This window comes from Leptodactylus fuscus, chromosome 1 (assembly GCF_031893055.1).
Source record: "Leptodactylus fuscus isolate aLepFus1 chromosome 1, aLepFus1.hap2, whole genome shotgun sequence".
In the NCBI taxonomy this organism is placed as follows: Eukaryota; Metazoa; Chordata; class Amphibia; order Anura; family Leptodactylidae; genus Leptodactylus; species Leptodactylus fuscus.
Window position 1 is genome coordinate 310,085,588 of NC_134265.1, and position 22,857 is coordinate 310,108,444.

A 22,857-nucleotide genomic window follows, 5' to 3' on the forward strand; every position below is an offset into this window, starting at 1 on the left:
CGGTATTCGAAATACTCGTACTCGATCGAGTACCACTCGCTATTCGAATGGAAAAGTTCGATGCAGAACCAGCATTGATTGGCTGAATGCTATACAGTCGGCCAATCAACGCTGGTTCTTCTCCTACCTTTAGAAGTCTTCTCCGTGCAGCTTCCCTGTGGCGTCTTCCGGCTCTGAATTCACTCTGCCAGGCATCGGGCCTGGGCAGAGCCGACTGCGTATGACCGCTTGTAGTGCGGGCATGCGCAGTCGGCTCTGCCCAGGCCCGATGCCTGGCAGAGTGAATTCAGAGCCGGAAGACGCCACGGGGAAGCTGCACGGAGAAGACTTCTCGGAGGATCCAGCCTGACCCTCACTCGTGGACTTGGTAAGTATAATTTGATCAAACGTTGCCTACCCCTGAAACGAGCATTTTCCCCTCATAGACTATAATAGGGTTCAATATTCGATTCGAGTAGTCGAATATTGAGGGGCTACTCGAAACGAATATCGAACCTCGAACATTTTACTGTTCGCTCATCTCTAGTCCCCACTTTTAGTCATTGGTTAGGGAAGGGTGGGTGAAAATAGTCAGACCACCACCTTGTAACGTTTACCACCAGTGAAAATTACTGGAATACCCCTTTAGGGGGCATTCACATAGAGTAAACAGGCGCCGATTCTGCCACGATAACTCGCTGCAGAATCAGCGCTGATAAAAAGACTCCAATTGACTTCAATGTGTTCTGCGCGGAAAACGGAACCCATTGAAGTCAATGGGAGTCTTTTTAATCAGCACTGATTCTGCCGCAAGTTATTGTGGCAGAATCAGCACCACTTTAGGGCTAGTTCACATGGGAGCAATGAGGCGGATTTTGACCACGGATTTCGACTCAAAATCTGCCTCCATACAATGGCGTTCGTTTTTTCGCTAGCAGTTTTTTGCTGCTAGCAGAAAAAAGAAGCAACGTGACCTTTCTTCAGGCGGATTCCGCCTGAGGAAAGGAATAGAAGTGAATGGGAAGCGGAAAACGTCACTTTTTTTGCAAAAAAAACGCGACACTTTTTTTTACGGTCCATTCACTTTAGGGGAACGGAAAACTGCCTGGTGTTTTCGGAAGCGGTTTTTACTAAAAAACTGCTCCAGAGAACGCTCCAAAAAACGTGTCAAGGTCCAAAAACCGCTTCCTAATTAGGAAGCGTTTTTTTTTCCGGACCAAATTAAGCCACACGTAATTTACGGGTGAACTAGCCCTAACTCCGTGTGAATACCCCTTAGGTTGTAACTACTGTTGTACATCCAGTTAGAAGATTATTATAGAAAATATATTAGCACTAGGGTAATAAAATTGCAAAAAGAAACAAAGTTACACTTGATTGAGATGCAAAATTTGAATATACCTTATACAATTGCTCCACATTTACTAACAGACAGTGTGAACTTGCACATACAGTTTGAAAGCGAGTCAGATTTATCACAGAGACCGATGGTGGATGATAAATCTGCTGTATCCTTAGACTGTCTAGTCTACGTTAATATTGTCTATTTCTTGGCTTGCTTACTCTGAATTTGTAGCAAAAATCTTGACACAATTTAGACACAACCCCTTTCCATGAAGTCACAAATCACTCAAACTACCCAATAACCACTAGACTGGAGCTGCACTGTACAAAGCCTTCAGGCAGGTGCTAGCTTCAGGGCATGCGGCCAATCCACCACTTTATGAATATCCATGCAGCACTCCAAAATATTGGTTTATTCATAGATGTACCAGATTTTGGTTCCTTTTATGCCAAGGACGAGTTGCAATGACAATGGTAAATCTGCCTTATTGTTCTTTTACATTGAGCACTTCTAGATTTCTAATCTTTCGTCTTTCCTAGTACACAAATAGTACAGATCAGGGATTTGCAAACTTTTTTTTTTTTTTTTGACTCTGACCTGACCTGACAATTTTTTGTGATGCTGGAGCAAAGAAACTCTACCATGAAGTGCCAAACTACTGTACACTATATTGTACACGGTCACTAGTGGCAACCAAATAAACAGGACAGCACACAAAACCCATAGCAACACACAATACTACATTGCAACACAAAATACCTCCCCAGCGGGAGCGAATACCAGCAAAACATCCGTGCGGCACAAAATACTTCTCAAGCCTCCCACACACCACATTGCAGCACATCTCACCCTCAGTAGTGTCACTGGTAGAAGCATTGACCCCCAACCTTCCCTTCTCGTAATGGGAGATTTTATCTGCCATTTTCCACTTCTAGACATTTGTCAGCATCTTTCGCCTCAAAACCTTACAAACTTGCAGCAAATCATTGCCCACACCTTCCATAGGTCAGGAGTATCTCCACAACACAGCGAGGAGATAAGAAGATCCATCGTCCATCCAGAGGCCTATGTCTCCAGATCAGAACATTCAGCCTGCAGACTCCAGGTGAACTGCGACCAGGTTAAGGACCTGTGGACTCCTGTCACCTACAGGTCCTTCAGTCTTTCTAGCCACACAGACTGCACTGATAGAATAGATTAAGGAGTACCGTTTCAGCCTTAAAGGGGTATTCCCATGAACATAATCATATCTATATTTGTAGATAATTGAACGTTAAACATTTTTGCAAATATAAGTAGTTAAAAATTCTGCAGAATTTTAAAGATTTTCTCTATCGTCTTAGTGGCGATAAGCTGTTGGCCTTGGATACGACCATGAATGCAGAAACTTTCAATGATCTGGGACTTATCAGGAACCTAGCAATGATTTTCTTAGAGTAGCAGGATTATTAGGAAGAGACACTACATGTATCAGAAGATATCTCGGCTACAACAAGGAAATCATGACCCTAGGAAGATCCAGCATTCAAAGCCTTATCCACTGGCAACTGATCAAGTCAACAACTTGTGACCAGAGAATATTCATAAAAATTCTTTAAAACGCTAAAAAATGTATAATTACTTATATTTCACATCTTGAAGCTAATGGCTCCTCGGCTGTCGTCTTCTTCTTTTCACTCTCCTGCGCACTGACGTAGTTCCGGCAGTCTTGACATCCGCAATTACGGATACACACTAAAAATGCACGCGCCCATAGACTTCTATTGGACCTTCCGTGCCGTGCCATAAAATCACAGCCATTACGGACATGCGGTATACTGTCCGGAGCACGGTTGCGGCGCGCCACACCACTGACAAAATCTACGGTCGTGTAAGAGGCCTCATAGAAAACTATGGGACTATAAATGGTCCGCAATTATAAACCCGCAATTGCGGACCATTTGCGGTGTAAAACTACGGTCGTGTAAGACCAGCCTTAGTCTTTAGTATTGGTGTATTTTGATAAGCACCGAGTACATTAGAAATTCAACATCAATTAATGGTGGTTACCCACAATTTTAAGCATTAGCTGCTTTCTAATCAAAACAGTGCCATACCTGTCTATAGGTTGTGTCTGGTATTGCAGCTTACAGAGATATAATACTACATATAAACTGTAGACAGTCATGACACAGTTCTTGGAGAAAAACAGCCACGTTTTTCTAATCCTGAACAAGTCCTTTAATGTATGTATCGGAATACTACTATGCATCAGCCTACTAGACAACAGTGATGTACGAAAGAAGTTGTAACTATTGGATTTCAGCTATAGTAAGGTGTTGTGTAGCCTATCCTCTCTCCTTATATTTCATGTTTTGCCACAATTTATGTATAATATCTAAAGAGTGTCATGTTCTGGGTCAGGTGTCACATAAAATGGCTGGAAAGTGACAGTATAAGACATATAAATCTATAACTTACATATAGCAGATGTTTATTGGCTCGGTGTTCTTGGAGTGCATTGAACGTCTTTATTACACCATGTCGGGCATTCTGCTGTCCGACCAGGTTTTGAAGGACATCTGTAAGACAAACAATGTGGATTACATAACTCCATTGTCTTCTTTGTGCCTGGACGACGGCTTCCTAGCCTGCCTGGAAATAATCGCTGTCCTCCTTTCCCCGAGGAGATGGATGTGAAATTAGCCGCCACTTAATCTGCTTTTAATTCACAGTAAAACCATCAGCGTGCCCTGAGAGGTATATATAGTGCTCGTGTATTAATGAATAGGTCAGCTTCACACTTCCTGCATTTATCCCTATTAAGCCTGCGGATGACAGCACTTCTAGTCTAGAAGACCACACTCCTCCTCACTGGATCTATTTATGAGCACACCAACTCCAGAGGAGATCCGCTATACAGAAATATAAGGCGCTGGATACTTTCTTAGAGCAACAGAGTGTGATTTCGGAGATACATAGTACTGTCACTGCTATATGACCAATAACCATTATTACATTTTAGGGGCTAGGTTCATAGCAATGGATCAGAACAATGGACATTAAAGAAATTTTACTCTTGAGTCCTCATTCGCTTCATTTGTGAAAATAAAACAAGAATGTCCCTTCCATCTGCTTTAGACAGGAAAAATAAAGAAGATTGCAGGGTTATTTTATCAATCTGAAAACCTAAAAGCGACTATTTCTCCATAACCCGACCCCTTCAACCATTTACAGGCACAAGAAGTAAAAATACAGTAATAAAATATAATTAATAAATATACAACAAGCTCTGGATCTAATTAATTCTCCAATATCAATAATTGTATAATGTCACTGAAAAGAATTTTATTTTGAAGCCGGAGTTTGTAACTTTTTTCGGATCTGACTCCACCCAAAACTAGTCCCTACTCTGACTCCACTTCCCTGTATTATAGGGTGTACATGACATATACAGTCACCCAAGAGAAGGAGTACAAGCAAGGACAGAAAAGTGCAAGCGCACAATTGCTACCCCCTGGAACACCCACTGATATTACATCTATACACTCAAAGCATTCGGCTGGCATCACGTGTTGTGGTAGTGGGCTACATGGACTATTACTGCATGGAAAAAACTGCATTTTACTGTGTTTCGTTTTGTAACATTTTTAAACATGTATTACCAGTTATTTAAAAAAAAAACAAAAAAAACACCATCTTAGTGAGCCTGCACACGGAGTTACGCTCCGCTCATTCTGAATGTAAAACTCGTTCAGAATGAGCGTGTAAAAACCAGCTCCCATTGATTTCTATGGGTGCCGGCATACGCACGTATCACATTGAAAGCAATAGGGGAAAAAAGCCTCCCATTGATTTCAATGGGTAGCGCACGTATGCCGGCACTCCGTGTAGAACATAGCTATATTACACAATCATGACAATATAAAATCTCCAATACCAAAATAGCCTGATGTAATCTTATATCTCATTATACAAAATACATGACAATCCTCACTTAAGCTAGGTTCACATCTTTGTCAGAATCTCTTTAGGCTACAGATTCCGCCACAAATCAGTGGAAAGAAAAGTCCTGCATGGAGGACTCTTCTCTCAGCCGGTTTGAGTATGAAAACGGTGGAAACCCAGTGGATCCCATTTCAGGCTATGAGGTCCACAGGTAAAAGCTCTTTTAGCAGTCGGGCTCTCAGTCACATGGGTTCCCTGGCAGACCTGAATAACTGAGAGCTTGGTGTAAGTGTGAAACTAACATTGAAGGCAAATTCATTGATTCAGGTCCTTACTCTGATCATTTTGGGAACTACATTTTTAAAGAGGACTTTTCACCACATCCAGTAAGTTCTTAGCATCTGTTAATAGACATTGCTCCTCTGATTCCAGCGCAGTTGGAATTCTCTCTCTAATCCTCACCGTTCCAGAGCAACAAGTGCAGTTAGTTTTGGTGCCTGATGTGCTAAGTAATCTCTGTAATGTCAGGTGGGCGGTGGCAGACAGGGGGTGTGAGTCTGAGCTCTAATCAGAGACAGCCAGTGTCAGAGCTCAGAGTTACACCCCTTGTCTGCTCCTGCCTGATACTGCTCTCCTGACACTAGAGAACCTAAATAGCACATTAGGCACCAAAAGTAACGGTACTGACTGCTCCAGAAGAGTGGGGACTACAGAAAAAATGCCATCTGTTCCAGAATAAATGGAGCAGCAGTTATTATATGATGTAAAGAGTTGTCTCTGATCAAAAAAAAAAAAAAAAATCTTATTGGTCATATCTTCCAAAAATGGCTCCACGCCCGTCAATGAGTTGTGTACTGTAGTTTGGCTCCACAACAGTAAGGCTGTGTTACAAAACAAGCATGGGGCACTGTTTTTGCAGGAAAGCAGTCACGTTTTTTTCTAACCATGCACAACAGGTTTTTAAGAAGGATGTGACTCCAAAACCTTAAGATCTTGATCTCAATGATCAATGCACTGCCAGAACCGCTATAGACGTATACTTACCTGGGATATTTTCAAGTAGTTTTTGCTGTGCTTTATGTTTTGTTTCCTGACACTGCAGCTCTGTTCTTGAGGTTTTTGGAGGAGCCAATTTTCCATTAGGCCAAAATGCATCTCTGAACACATTGATATAGTACACCAGCATCTGCTCACTGAAAATCCAATTGACTGTGTCTCGGATCTGTCTGCATGGAATAAGATATATAAATCAACCATGTGTATTACAGTAAAGGCAGAAGACAATAACAATTTGCCGACTACTTATTCAGAACTTATTTGCTGGTGGAAGAAGAGGAGTTTAAGGGGTCAATCACAGTTCCTGCTTCTTTCAGAAGTTAATACATAGATGTGCATTATACACATGACTGATAGTAGACAGTGGTATTGTTATACTGTATGCTCACCAATAAAGACCTATGGACTGCATACAATAATATCAATTGCAATAGTAAGAGAAAGCATCTAAACACATATACAGCATTAGGATATATTTATAGACAAAAGTAAAAAAAAAAAAATAATAATAATATATATATATATATATATATATATATATATATATATTTATATTTGATACAGTAATGTCTCTTGCAGCCATTCTATACCAAACCAAATTATTTTCCTTCCCATGCTACACCATTGGCTGCCAGGCACCAAAACATTAAAGATTGTCATAGATCTCTAAATCCTTAGCTCCCACCCACCATGTGATGTTCTCCTTATTTATTACTTATCTCTTCCCATCGCTGTATAGAACCGGATACATCCTACAGCATAGAGTGATAGTCCTGGCTTCACATCTCAGATTTTCCTGCATTTTGCATACCTGCTCATATTGCACCGGATCACCACTATAAGGTACATTGATCTCAGAAACCAATACTAAGCTATATACACTCATTGCAGTCTGTCCGAAAAGAACGGGTGCTGTGAACATTACGTAGGGCCGGGAGATTCTGTATGAAATTGGAGTGATTTTTGTTTCACCACTTTTACTTCTCATACAGTTATTATAGTGTAATGTCCAGTGCACAAAAAGCAGACTGTCAATAGGAGGTCGTGCAGGAGTGAGAAGGGAACTTGATGCTCCTTGATCAGAGTTCACAGCTATTACTTTACATAGTAACTGAATAAGTGACATCTTTCATGGAAAGACAAACTTCCTTCCCTGCCAAGTGTATGCAATAGTGACCAAAGAGCTAGTGAAAGGACCCCTGACCAGGAAGCCCCTTACCAGAGAGGAGAACTACTACAGGACTAGGACAGCTGCTCCATTACACAGAAGCCTAGTGGACACAAGGAGCCTACAGGGATAATAAGAGTGAGGTCTTCGCAGCGGGCTACCCTGCAAGCCAAAGTGTATTCTACTTCATTCTATAGCATTGTCCAAAGTGGCCAGAAATAGAGAACCTATAAAAAGTCTCAATCTCTTCTATATATTACAATGGCTTCTTACAGTCCCTGGCTGTATTTGTGGGTTTTGTATAGACTCTTGTTTACAATACCACATACTTACTTCTATGGCTGTTAGGGGGTTCTGAGTGGGGGAGGTCCTCCTTAAAGGACCCTCACATCTTGGTCAGAGTAGAGTGGTTACAAATAATGTCTCCTGCTCTGGTGAACCTTTCCTGACTTGTACTACACAAAATAGGAATAGTGCATTGCTCCACATCCCCTGCGGTGTCGGTGGGCACTTACTTACTGTTCATGGCTGGCACACTGACCCCATTATATTCTAATGGCATCATACACACAGCCCGGTATTCTCACAGGAGCCATAAGACTTGGATGGAACTCAGGACAGGCCCTATATCTGTCTACTTTGCTACATGAGCTCACTAAAGAAAATGAATGGGTACATGGAGGTTTGGGCAACACATGGATATCATCCACATGCCTTTGATACCATTCACCCAGTCATGTGCCTATGCACTTTGTCATCAGTTTATTGCCAATGCACAAGTAACAAATTGGGAGAGCTGTATAAAATCGCAAAATCTGTCTGTTCACTTAATAGGTCGCCCTGCAGCAATTTATCATGAAAACCAAGGAAAGCATGATTTTGGTATGATACTAGGCCAAAGATGGGCCAAGCAGAACATGGCACACTCCAATACTCACAAGAAAGGATTTATTGTATCATAAAACTACAAGCACATGCAAACAGAAGTCACAATGTAAGACTTATAGCATTAACTGATGTTTCAGTCACGGATTGGCCCCATCTGATGTGTACACAGATATGGAAAATAAGCTGAGGCTGCACATGATAAGCAATATGAATCCACTTACTTGTTTATGGTCCTTCCAAATGTAATCTGCACCAATGCGATCAGAGTTTTTCTCACCCACTTAAACACTGCAATAAAACAGAAAGACACTACTTAATGCTGTGGAGAATTTCTGTGAATGGCATAAATAGCATGAAATTCCCATTTAGTATAAGAAATGTCTGAAGTTGTGAGTGACTCGAGTCAACGACTTGGTGAAATGACAGTAAAGTTGGACAGATGTGGACCCTGTAATATGTGTATGGTAACAGTGCTCAATAAGAACTTCAGAATTCCTGACCCACAAAGTACCATGGCAAGAATATCAAGCAAAGCTGAATGGAAATGCAGAAAACCGGACGTCACATCGCTGGCCTCTGCTCCACCATTCCACAAGCAGGTTTTTGTAATGTAAATGAAAATCACACTACTAAGAAAACTGCAAAACTGCATGGGAATAAAAACTGTTGCCATTATTATAGGTAGATTTTTATGGTATAATTCAGACAAAAGTGCCCACAACTGCTTTTATCCGAAAAAAACCCCTATCTTTACAAGTTATCTCTGTGGATTGAAATCAATGGTTGACCTTTCATTGTATAACACTACAGTCAGCCTCTCCGCTGTCTAGGAATTATGTATATAGAAAATGGATTTTATCTGTCTAAAATATTCTACCCTGTCCTCTGCCACTTACAAAGCTTTAAGACTATCATTCAGATAGAGATGATTAGGAGATAGGAGATAGGAGATAGATAGATAGATAGATAGATAGATAGATAGATAGATAGATAGGAGATAGATAGATAGGAGATAGATAGATAGATAGATAGATAGATATGAGATAGATAGATAGATAGATAGATAGATAGATAGATAGATAGATAGATAGATAGATAGCTGATGCACCCACACCACGATTATACATAAGACTAGGTTCACACTGGCATTATTACAATCTGTCACTGTCATCCGTCACAGTTGAAAGTAATGGAAACTAAATGACAGATACAGACTGAGCTCCTTTGTTTGGTGTCCATCTGCATTCACCCCCCAGGTAAAAAACATGGCAGATACTTTATTTTATTACTTTTTATGGCACCATACAGGCAACTGGGTCATCATAGGTCCATCTATGGCATGAAGTAAACTAATGGATCAGTGAACCACTGGTGTATTGCGGATATCATCCACGTTCAATCACGGACCTGGCAAATGCGAATAGGGTCTGCAAAAGGTTATGTGCCTTCCAGCAAAACAACATTCAGATGAATAAAACAAACTTTCAGTCTCAGAAATTTCTATGAATAAATCTGCTGTGTGTGAATGCTGCCTACATTAGCCTCTCCACCTTCTAGAAGAACAGGACAACATGTCAGAAGTGTCACTCATGGATTTGCAGGAAGGGAATAATGGAGTGCAAAATGCAATCTAAGTATTACAAAGGAGAACTATATACAGAATGAATAGCTGCAATGGACGGAGGTTTCTCGGAGACCCATAGAAGACAGTGGAACAACTGGATGTAATATTTAGCTAAAAGTAGAAAACTCACTTCCTCGCAGCTCAAAAATCTCCACGATCAGCATGAAGCACGGCTCAGCCAAGGCATCTTTTTTCCCATCCACATCATCCCCAAAATCCGATAAGTCGCTGTCTTCTTCAATTTCATCCTGTGTGGACAAAAGGCAACATCAGGATCCAGAAGTAAGAAACAGAAAGAACAAGTAGACCGCAGGTTACAAGGAAGCCCTAGTGCCAAAGAATACATGTATGGCGGGAACAAGGTGAGACTGGCTGGATGCTTCGTGTTCTCCAAACAGTCAGTACGTCACATCAGTATTTGTAACCCAAAATCAGAAGAGAGATCTACACAGAGAAAAAAAAAAAACAACTAAGTATAGTGGAAAAATTTGCACTTTCCTGTGTTTTGGATTATAAATACTGATAAATAAAGACTTAAATAGGCCTTTTAAAGAAGTATTCAGCATTTGTCTATAGTTTCATGTAACATGTGGAGCAATAGAAGGACACTGCACTTCCAGACCTGTGAACCAAACTCCATTTGTATCATGCCAATGTTCAGAACATGAAAAGTTAGGGTTCGTTCACACTTGCACCCGTCCAGTGTTTGCCAGGGGACAGAAACCCGGCGGTCAGCTTTAACACCCATTGACTTGAATAGGGATGGGTATTCTATTTATGATTGGTGGTAACCTGGTTATTGGCCAATACACATCACAATCGGAAATATCCACACATTCCCTTATTCTGTAATATATTATGATCCTACTCACATAATATTTATCTTGCACTAGACTGCGCTGCTATGACAGATATTGACAAATGCAAATAACTAGAAGCCATGATTCATAAAGCCTTCTCTCTGGACAGTGAGTCACTATGATGGATGTACGCATCAACGTAATTATAAGCTAGGCATCGCCATGACACAGAGCTGTATACTGTGACGTGAATGCAGGACATACAGCACCAGGCTAGATGTGTCTGGAATTGAGTCCATAAATCACGTCCTGATGTGCGTGAAGCGGCTGCACTTAAAGAAGGACTGTCAGCATTACATTTATCTGCTACAGATATCCGACATGTCACACTATATATGAAAGTCCTATTATCCCTGGAGGGAATCATTTCTCTGGAGAACATTGCTCACTCCTGAGAAAGCAGAGAGACATGCAAGGAATAAAGTGCAACTAAATAACAAGCGCCTGTCCAAACTGCTATACAGAGGACTAGAAGTCTGGCTCATATAAACAAGCGCTTTCCAGCAGGTGGACACAGGGTAGCAACACCATGGCCTAGAAACAAGGCAAGCTAGATGTAAGAAGCCTGCTGACAGGTACCTGTTAGGGTCTGTTCACACAGATTTTTGCAGGCTAATTTTGAGGCGCAAAGCACCAACTAAGTATCAATGTATAAATAACACAAAGAATTCTTTTGATTTTAAATCTAAATTTATTACTACAAAAATGTTTTTAATTGTAAAAAATATTGGTATCAGGAAAACACATAAAAACATTTAAAAACACACACATCAAGAGTGGAGGTCGCACTGGACTGAGCAGCTCCAGCAGGTGTATAATCTGCTAGTGGTGTAGGGGATGAGAACAGCCGCAATAAATGTGTGTATAGAGAGGCCCAGTATTTAGTATATATAAATGGAAATAGGCTCCTATTGCCCACAGTATCACAAGATCAGGGCACTTAATTGAAAAAATATATCTGTAGCATTGCAAAAATCATACCCCTATATCTTGTCTATATAAGTTGGTTCTGTTAACTTATATAGACATACTTTTATTTTTTGCACACTTTCACTATTATATTGTCACTTATTTTTCACTTTATTGCCATCGTCTTATTGAATTTCATTGGCATCTTCAATTCACGTTTTCACATTTGTTTTATTCGAGTGCATATTTCACTTGACTTTTCACAAAAAATTTTTTTTTTTTTTTTCTTGCACCTTTATCACATTTATCTTGAAAAAAAACCTTGCTGGTTACCTCTTTATCTTATATGTAGTATTGTAACAATAGTTCATATCTTTTTGAAAACCTTTTGTGTATATTAACATCACTCACAGTTCACTTTTTTTTTCCTCCCCCCCCCCCCCTCAATTAAGTGCCCTGATCTTGTGATACTGTGGGCAATAGGAGCCTATTTCCATTTATATATACTAAATACTGGGCCTCTCTATACACACATTTATTGCGGCTGTTCTCATCCCCTACACCACTAGCAGATTATACACCTGCTGGAGCTGCTCAGTCCAGTGCGACCTCCACTCTTGTTGTGTGTTGTCACGGGATGGTTAGAGTCTATACTATAGGCCATGTGTAATATATATTTCATGTGGAATGTATTCTCTAACCTGTTGTAAACATCAGTGTGTAGTTGGCTGATTAGGGTCTAGTGTGTTAGCACATTGTATGCAAATACCTCTAACTAGTGAGGACCAGTGAGGACAATGGGTGGAGATAATCTGATCAGTGTCTCCAAGAAGATGTTGGATGGTGCATTGTCCATAGTAGACAGGGAGTCTGCTCTCCTTGGTATAGGTGAGGGGGGAAGGATCTGTGACTCAGCCCTTCCCACCCACAGATATAGGAAGTAACAGTTTAGTATATAGTTGTAGCTTGGAGTTAGTATGTGTTAGCCGGCCTGTGCACAGCTCTGCAGAGAGCCAGGATATAGTTACAGGACCAAGGAACCAAAGTTATCATTGGATTGTGACTTCTGTGGACTTATTGTTATTACGGTTGATGTGACCGCTGCCGGCTACTAACTTTGTGGATTACAATAAATTGCTGTTGTCTCCCGACCTCTTGCGTCCGTGTTGATTCAAAAGACCATCCGGAGGAAGACGTATACCTTTGCTCCGTGACAACTGGTGGCAGCAGTGGGATCAACAGCGGACAGCGAGATGGACTACAGCAGCCCAGCGATTAATGGAGCCACAACCTCAGAATACAGGAACTGGACTATGGCACGTCTACAAGTAAGGGCCCGGGAACTAAACCTGAGTTACCAGGGAAGAACGAAAGATCAACTGATCGAGGCACTGGAGGAGATGACCCTGCAAAGCGACCATGAGGAGGGCTGCCCCCAGGAGACTGGAGAGATACGGGAGTGGCAGGTACAGACCCAAAAGAGCAGATGGGTTGTTTTGTATGAGGAGGAGTTGGCAGTGCTGGGGCTAGGAGCAACTGCAGAGCAAAGGAGTAGAGCATTACAGAGGGCTCAGGAAACGGAGAAGGAGGAACAGAGAATGGCGCATGAAAAGGAAAGAATGGCGCATGAAATGCGAATGGCTGAGATAACTACGCGGAATTATAATCAAACGTCGGCCCCCAGCCCAACAGTGAGAGAACCACCATATGTCTCCCATAAACACTTCAAGACCTTTGATGAAGCGGCTGGGGATGTTGATGGATATTTTCAGGACTTCGAACACCAGTGCCACCTGATGGAAGTCCCAGAGAAGGATTGGGTCCGGTATCTGGTGGGGCACCTACGAGATGGGGCTGCGGAAGCTCTCAGAGCCATGGACCCTAGTGATCAGCGGGACTATGAGGCCATTAAAAGAGCGGTGCAGAAGTATTATGCCGTCACTCCAGAGACCTACCGAGTTCAATTCCGCTCTTTGTCTTACAATGGGGGAAGCTCCTTCCACATGTTCGCCCACAAGTTGAAGCAAGCATGCAAGCGCTGGCTAGAAGGAGAGGAGGCTGTCACAGTCGATAAGATCCTCCAAGTCATACTTAAGGAACAGTTCTTTTCCCAGTGCCCCGCTGAGATCCGTGAGTGGGTGCTGGAACGGAACCCAGCCACAGTGGAGCAAGCTGCTTCCCTTGCAGATGAGGGCCTGACCATCAAGCCGCAGTGGAAGAGGTTGTTTGCAGAGGAGCGGAAAACTACCACAGTCCGCCAGACACCCTTCAGCCAGCCACCCACCTTTCGTGCCCGGCCTCAGGATTACAATTCCCCCTCTACCCCTGCCCCAGCCCATCGGCCTCCAGCTATGAACAACCCTGTCCCTAGACAACGACCTACTGGAAGAATGCTAGAGCGCAGATGTTTTGGGTGCGGGCGGCCTGGACATTTGCAAGCTAGTTGCCCTGTTAACATGGGGGCACGGGCCACCGTGGCATCCCGGCCTATTCACTACCTGGGAACCACCCCTAGGACTGAAAGTTTGGCCCCATTTCCAGATGACTCCATGAATGACCCATCTGTTCCACCTCCAGGGGTCTATGGGATTCAGCCTTCCGCCACACATCCCGCAAACCTTCAGCGGAAGCACTTGCAGGAGGTCCTACTGGATGGCCGAACAGTTGTTGGATTCCGGGACTCGGGAGCTTTCCTAACGGTAGCGGACCCCCGAGTGGTTCGACCCGAGGCCCTAGAGGAGGGCCCTGGCCTTTCTATCGAGTTGGCAGGAGGTACTCGGAAACGTATTCCTAAAGCTACCGTGGAACTCGACTATGGTTATGGACCAAAACGATGCACAATTGGTGTGATGAGCGGGCTGCCGGCCGATGTTCTGTTAGGCAACGATGTTGGAAATCTACAGTGCCACTTTGTGGGAGCAGTGACCCGAAGCCAAGCTCAGAGAGACGCCAACATGGATCGACCGGATTTTTTGCCAGATGCCAGCCCTTCAACTCTACAACTTTACCATTCAGTACCGCCGAGGGAGCCAACACCAGAACGCGGATGGGTTATCCCGGCAGGAGGACATATGAGCTATAGAGACTGATGTGCATTCCCCAATTTACCTGTGTAGGCCAATTGTGTCATGCACATGTTTTGAGAGGGGGAGGGGTTGTCACGGGATGGTTAGAGTCTATACTATAGGCCATGTGTAATATATATTTCATGTGGAATGTATTCTCTAACCTGTTGTAAACATCAGTGTGTAGTTGGCTGATTAGGGTCTAGTGTGTTAGCACATTGTATGCAAATACCTCTAACTAGTGAGGACCAGTGAGGACAATGGGTGGAGATAATCTGATCAGTGTCTCCAAGAAGATGTTGGATGGTGCATTGTCCATAGTAGACAGGGAGTCTGCTCTCCTTGGTATAGGTGAGGGGGGAAGGATCTGTGACTCAGCCCTTCCCACCCACAGATATAGGAAGTAACAGTTTAGTATATAGTTGTAGCTTGGAGTTAGTATGTGTTAGCCGGCCTGTGCACAGCTCTGCAGAGAGCCAGGATATAGTTACAGGACCAAGGAACCAAAGTTATCATTGGATTGTGACTTCTGTGGACTTATTGTTATTACGGTTGATGTGACCGCTGCCGGCTACTAACTTTGTGGATTACAATAAATTGCTGTTGTCTCCCGACCTCTTGCGTCCGTGTTGATTCAAAAGACCATCCGGAGGAAGACGTATACCTTTGCTCCGTGACGTGTGTTTTTAAATGTTTTTATGTGTTTTCCTGATACCAATATTTTTTACAATTAAAAACATCTTTGTAGTAATAAATTTAGATTTAAAATCAAAAGAATTCTTTGTGTTATTTATACATTGATACTTAGTTGGTGCTTTGAGTTTTTGCGGGTATCTTTGTTTTTTTATCTAGTATTGAGATTGCTTTGGGTTTAATTTTGAGGCGCAATCCGCCTCAAAAAAACGACTCTCATTAATTTCAATGACAGTCAGTAGTAGCATTTTACCTCAGATTTTTTCAGCTAGAGGAAAAAAAAAACAACACGACCTATCTTGAAATCAATGGGAGGCAGAGAAAATGCATTGCGGTTTTTGATACGTTTTATGCAAAAACCACAAACATTTTTTTAAAGGTTCCATACCGTGTGCTTACGCAAAAAACAGACAAAAAAATGACATGGCAAAAAACAGCAGCATGTAAAAAAAACAAAAAAAAAAAAACGCCTCTGATTGGAGCTCTGAATCACACCCCCTGCCTGACACCGCCCACCTGACATTACAGAGTCTAAGTAGCTCCTCTGCACTAAAAAATAACTGCATTGATTGCTCAGGAATAGTGGGGGCTAGAGAGAAAATTCCACCTGCTTTGGAATCAGTGTAGAGGTGCCTAGTAACAGATGCTAAAAACTTGAAGTGGTGGAGGCAGTGAAAGATCCTCAAAGCAGAGGACATCTGCAGCAAGCTGATATTTAACATGGCGCTTTCTGCTTTACTACTCATGGGTTTATTCCAAAGGTAATACTTGACAATATTTGATGCTTTTTTTTATCCTTCACAAAATATCAATATTAACGCAAAGACATGCCTGTGTGGCTTTGACTTTGCATTTGAGATTTTTGGGGTACCCACATATGGAGTAATTTGGATTCTGGACAGACAAAGAACCCGTGAAGCAGAACACTGAACTGATCAGCCTCAATCATCTGGAAGACTAGAAAATCATGTGGATTTCTGCCTCAATTCTTCTTCATTTGGTTCCATCTGAATGCGCCCCTAGCCTGGCTGCAGAGAAAATGGCTTCCTAATTTATAGTTCTCTTGCAGAATGCAGCAGGTATTCTAGATTTTTATGTACAATATATGGAGAAAAGTATTGGCCTCTTCTAAATGATCAAATTCAGGAGTTTCCTTCATTCCCATTGGCACAGGTGTATAAAATCCAGCACCTAGCCATGCAGTGGATCCTTACAAATACCTGTGAAAGAATGGGTCATTGTAAATCCAGCCTGGCACTGACTGGGGTGTGGGGTGTCATTTACGCTCAATTGCAGCCTGAGTGGGCGAGTACACTATTAAGTGAGCGGAGTGACAGCTACACCCACATCATGTACTCGGATCGTCTGTATAATGACACTATGGATGAATGGGTGAAAATTCCCAGAAGTCACACTCAATAATCTTGGGAACAGTTTATGAAGCAGCCAAAGCCTCTTCATAAATCATTCCATCCCTGCACTGGACCACCAATCTTAACTAATCTGTCCCATTGTGTCTTGCCCTTACGTGTAATTTGGCCTGGCCTTCTGGATCGGATACCTGTTATACCTCTGAAATTCAAATCATTGTATTGTCGTGTCACAAGAAAGTATTCATTTATAGACTGAAATCCGCACCTGCGCATCACTATGGTAAAGAATCTACACGCTGCATTACAATAAATGGAATTAGTGATACCTCAAGTGTTTAGAGTCAAGAAAAGAAATTACATTATACTGATAGGAAACTGTATATAAAAGCCAGAACAGCTGCACAATGAAGATAGGGAGCAGCTGCCTGTACTTGACACAGACAATCTGTATAGCAGACTGCTTAGAGCCAGCACACGACACACATAACATCACAATAATGAAGACATGACAATGCCTATAAACCAGCACATCACCACGAACAATATCTACCATCACCTTCCAGTATGGGGGTCAGCAACCATTTTTATGTGATCCTCATCCATGATCTTTTTTTAGTGCAAACATGATTTTTCTCTAGATGTGGATATGCTTTTGGAGGAACACAGGACTCAGAATGGAAAGCAGTAAGGCAGCTTTGTGGGGGCAGAGGGTGTCCCTAACATAACCCAGACATTTTTGTTGCATATACCCATACAGATCTGTCCAGTCTTGTTGAAATGTATAAACACCTACTTCAGCGGGTTCAGCTGCCATTCCATAACTTTACATTTGCTTCAAGATACAAATTGCCCAGGCAATTGCTGCCCCCTGACTAGGCTAGCACAATGCCCACACACTAGGATGCCATGTCTTATATGTGGGATCTTTTTTTATAAATTCTAAGCAACTCAAAAGCATGGCGTAAAAAAAAGGACATGCATAAAGCCGGCCATAGCCTTTTCCTCAAATAATAAATTGTGTTCCAGGACACCCATGTTACTGTGACACATATTAGTACTGTAAACCTAAAAGAAAATTATACTAGTAGATCCAAAAAGGGAGAAGTGGTCACCCTTAGCGTTGCTGACTAACTCTGCTATAAGCACTAGTCACACATCTGAAATGACTTGCCTCTGCACAAATACCAGATGACATACTATAAATGGATCGTCTACAGGATGTACACATCACAAGTCTATAGCCAGAGATCACTGACCTCTTGGTGGGAAAAGAAATCTCCAGGAAGTCTTTCCAAAAATGAAGACAGTGAGAAGGAAGATTTTTTGCCCTGGACATCAATGACCTTCAGGTGCTCTGGAGATGGACTCAAGAAGGCATAAAGCACCTCGCTCTGATACAGTCTTTCATCAGAAAGTAGCTTCTGTAAGGAAGAGAAGAAATCATGAGTGACGGGTAAAGGAATACTAGTAGAATAATAAGAATAATAGTACACACAGAATACGTAAGATTTATTGTAACACACACACATGGAATGCTCACAGAATCTCTAAGAGCACAAATCCAGGGATAGGCAATAAGTGTTGGTGACGTGATAAGGGGACAAATATATATATATATATATATATATATATACACACACCTCACTTAGTGTGAACAAGGCCTTAATCAGATAATGTATGAGGCTGCCTATATGTATATCTAATGCCGGCAATGTTTTGGTGGGATCTTTTACTTATATAATGCCTATAGGGAGTCTTCTTCTATTCCTATTGAAGTAAACATACACACAGGTCTAAGCAGAGTGAGTGTGTCTGTCTGTCTACTGGAAAAGTGATGTGATACAGCTAGTAGCCAAATAAGCATTAATGTAGGTGTATGGCTCTATAAGACTTTAAGGGACTGCTAAAAGGTTTACCCCAGAAGCGATCTGCAATCTCTGGGAAACCTGAGAGCAAGTGGTCAATTCCTTTGTGCCATAGCCAGAGAGGAGGCGTTAGACAGACACATTACAGTTTCCTGTTCAGTCGTGTAGTGCCCAAATATGCAGTGCTCTCCAGGTACAAATGGTGCTCTCTGTAGCCCCTCTATTCTAGTAATTCCTAATAGGAAGACACTAGAGATGAGCGAACACTAAAATGTTCGAGGTTCGAAATTCGATTCGAACAGCCGCTCAATGTTCGTGTGTTCAAACGGGTTTCGAACCCCATTATAGTCTATGGGGAACAGATACTCGTTAAGGGGGAAACCCAAATCCGTGTCTGGAGGGTCACCAAGTCCACTAAGACAACCCAGGAAATGATGCCAACACCTCTGGAATGACACTGGGACAGCAGGGGAAGCATGTCTGGGGGCATCTAACACACCAAAGACCCTCTATTACCCCAACATCACAGCCTAACAACTACACACTTTACACACTCAATACCACCTCTCTGACAGTAGGAAAACACCTTGAAACATGTGTATTTGGCACTTGCAGTGAGGAGAGCTTGTCACCAGCAGTGAATTTGGCCCTTGTAGTAAGTTGAGGTTGGCACCAACATTTGTTTTGAAAATCAGGGTGGATTGAGCCTCTAACCAGCAGAGTTTGGGCAAATTCATAGTGGAGGGAGCCTCTAAAAACCCCAGTTTGGACCAATTCATGGTGGAGGGAGCCTCTAAAAACCCCAGTTTGGACCAATTCATGGTGGAGGGAGCCTCTAAAAAACCCAGTTTGGACCAATTCATGGTGGACGGAGCCTCTAAACAGCCCAGTTTGGACCAATTCATGGTGGAGGGAGCCTCTAAACAGCCCAGTTTGGGCAAATTCATGGTGGAGGGAGCCTCTAACCAGCCCAGTTTGGGCAAATTCATGGTGGAGGGAGCCTCTAAAAACCCCCGTTTGGACCAATTCATGGTGGAGGGAGCCTCTAAACAGCCCAGTTTGGGCAAATTCATGGTGGAGGGAGCCTCTAACCAGCCCAGTTTGGACCAATTCATGGTGGAGGGAGCCTCTAAAAACCCCAGTTTGGACCAATTCATGGTGGAGGGAGCCTCTAAACAGCCCAGTTTGGGCAAATTCATGGTGGAGGGAGCCTCTAAAAACCCCCAGTTTGGACCAATTCATGGTGGAGGGAGCCTCTAAAAACCCCAGTTTGGACCAATTCATGGTGGAGGGAGCCTCTAAACAGCCCAGTTTGGGCAAATTCATGGTGGAGGGAGCCTCTAAACAGCCCAGTTTGGGCAAATTCATGGTGGAGGGAGCCTCTAAAAACCCCAGTTTGGACCAATTCATGGTGGAGGGAGCCTCTAAAAACCCCAGTTTGGACCAATTCATGGTGGAGGGAGCCTCTAAAAACCCCAGTTTGGACAAATCATGATGGAGGGAGCCTCTAAACAGCCCAGTTTGGGCAAATTCATGGTGGAGGGAGCCTCTAAACAGCCCAGTTTGGACCAATTCATGGTGGAGGGAGCCTCTAAAAACCCCAGTTTGGACCAATTCATGGTGGAGGGAGCCTCTAAACAGCCCAGTTTGGACCAATTCATGGTGGAGGGAGCCTCTAAAAACCCCAGTTTGGACCAATTCATGGTGGAGGGAGCCTCTAAAAACCCCAGTTTGGACCAATTCATGGTGGAGGGAGCCTCTAAAAACCCCAGTTTGGACCAATTCATGATGGAGGGAGCCTCTAAACAGCCCAGTTTGGGCAAATTCATGGTGGAGGGAGCCTCTAAACAGCCCAGTTTGGACCAATTCATGGTGGAGGGAGCCTCTAAAAACCCCAGTTTGGACCAATTCATGGTGGAGGGAGCCTCTAAACAGCCCAGTTTGGACCAATTCATGGTGGAGGGAGCCTCTAAAAACCCCAGTTTGGACCAATTCATGGTGGAGGGAGCCTCTAAACAGCCCAGTTTGGACCAATTCATGGTGGAGGGAGCCTCTAAAAACCCCAGTTTGGACCAATTCATGGTGGAGGGAGCCTCTAAACAGCCCAGTTTGGACCAATTCATGGTGGAGGGAGCCTCTAAAAACCCCAGTTTGGACCAATTCATGGTGGAGGGAGCCTCTAAAAAACCCAGTTTGGACCAATTCATGGTGGAGGGAGCCTCTAAACAGCCCAGTTTGGACCAATTCATGGTGGAGGGAGCCTCTAAACAGCCCAGTTTGGGCAAATTCATGGTGGAGGGAGCCTCTAACCAGCCCAGTTTGGGCAAATTCATGGTGGAGGGAGCCTCTAAAAACCCCCGTTTGGACCAATTCATGGTGGAGGGAGCCTCTAAACAGCCCAGTTTGGGCAAATTCATGGTGGAGGGAGCCTCTAACCAGCCCAGTTTGGACCAATTCATGGTGGAGGGAGCCTCTAAAAACCCCAGTTTGGACCAATTCATGGTGGAGGGAGCCTCTAAACAGCCCAGTTTGGGCAAATTCATGGTGGAGGGAGCCTCTAAAAACCCCCAGTTTGGACCAATTCATGGTGGAGGGAGCCTCTAAAAACCCCAGTTTGGACCAATTCATGGTGGAGGGAGCCTCTAAACAGCTCAGTTTGGGCAAATTCATGGTGGAGGGAGCCTCTAAAAACCCCAGTTTGGACCAATTCATGGTGGAGGGAGCCTCTAAAAACCCCAGTTTGGACCAATTCATGGTGGAGGGAGCCTCTAACCAGCAGAGTTGGTGGAAATCAGGGTGGAGGGAGCCTCTAACCAGCAGAGTTGTGGGAAAGCAGGGTGGAGGGAGCCTCTAACCAGCAGAGTTGGGGGAAATCAGGGTGGAGGGAGCCTAGTATTAGCAGAATTGTGCAACGCTTATGGTGGATGAGTATGAGGATGCGGAGGAATTGGAGAGGTTGAGTACAGACATGGAGTTTCATGTTGGGGTGCTTTACACAGGTGGGCCCAAAAATGAAGGCTCTATCCAGTGGTGGTTCATTTTTATCAAAGTGAGCCGGTCGGCACTCTCAGCTGACAGACGGGTGCGCTTGTCAGTGATGATGCCACCGGCTGCACTGAACACCCTCTCAGATAGGACGCTGGCGGCAGGACAGGACAGCACCTCCAAGGCATATAAGGCAAGTTCAAGCCACAGGTCCAACTTCGACACCCAATACGTGTAGGGCGCAGAGGGGTCGGAGAGGACAGGGCTGTGGTCAGAAAGGTATTCCCGCAACATGCGCCTATACTTCTCACGCCTGGTGACACTAGGACCCTCCGTGGCGGCACTTTGGCGAGGGGGTGCCATCAAGGTGTCCCAGACCTTAGACAGTGTGCCCCTCGTTTGTGTGGACCGGTGAGAACTTGGTTGCCTACTGGAGGAACTGCCCTCCCTGCCGCCAACGTCACATGCTGGAAACATCTCCATCATATTCTGCACCAATTGCCTGTGGCAAGCATTGATGCGATTGGCCCTTCCCTCTACCGGAATAAAAGACGAGATGTTGTTTTTATACCAGGGGTCAAGGATAGCAAAGATCCAGTACTGGTTGTCCTCCATGATTTTGACAATACGCTTGTCGGTTGTAAAGCACCCCAACATGAACTCAGCCATGTCTGCCACAGTGTTAGTTGGCATGACTCCTCTGGCCCCACCGGAAAGTTCAATCTCCATTTCCTCCTCATCCTCCATGTCTACCCATCCGCGCTGCAACAATGGGACGATTCGAAGTTGCCCGGAAGCCTCCTGTATCACCATCACATCATCGGACAACTCTTCTTCCTCCTCCTCCTCCTCCATTAAACGCAGTGAAGCGGACAGATGTGTGGACCTACTCTCCAGCTGTGACGGATCGGATGCTATCCCTAACTCCTCTGTGTGATCTGAGTTATCCCTGATGTCAATCAGGGATTCTCTCAGAACACACAAGAGCGGGATTGTAAGGCTCACCATCGCATCCTCAGAGCTCACCCTCCTTGTGGACTCCTCAAAGACCCGTAGGATGTCACAAAGGTCTCTCATCCATGGCCACTCATGGATGTGAAACTGAGGCAGCTGACTTAGT

At 43.6% G+C, this 22,857-nt stretch overlaps 1 protein-coding gene across 2 annotated transcripts in view; it reads right to left on the reverse strand.

Annotated features, from left to right (window-relative positions):
* SNX25 (sorting nexin 25) overlaps positions 1 to 22,857 on the reverse strand; it is a 157,663-nt gene that overhangs the window by 1,127 nt on the left and 133,679 nt on the right. For both annotated transcript variants that reach the window (XM_075259164.1, XM_075259155.1), the window contains exons 14-18: positions 18,144 to 18,308; positions 10,118 to 10,235; positions 8,585 to 8,651; positions 6,296 to 6,477; positions 3,785 to 3,885 (exon numbers count right to left, since the gene is read on the reverse strand). In XM_075259164.1, coding sequence (XP_075115265.1) covers positions 3,785 to 3,885; positions 6,296 to 6,477; positions 8,585 to 8,651; positions 10,118 to 10,235; positions 18,144 to 18,308 — 633 coding nt within the window. The remainder of the gene's footprint in view (positions 1 to 3,784; positions 3,886 to 6,295; positions 6,478 to 8,584; positions 8,652 to 10,117; positions 10,236 to 18,143; positions 18,309 to 22,857) is intronic.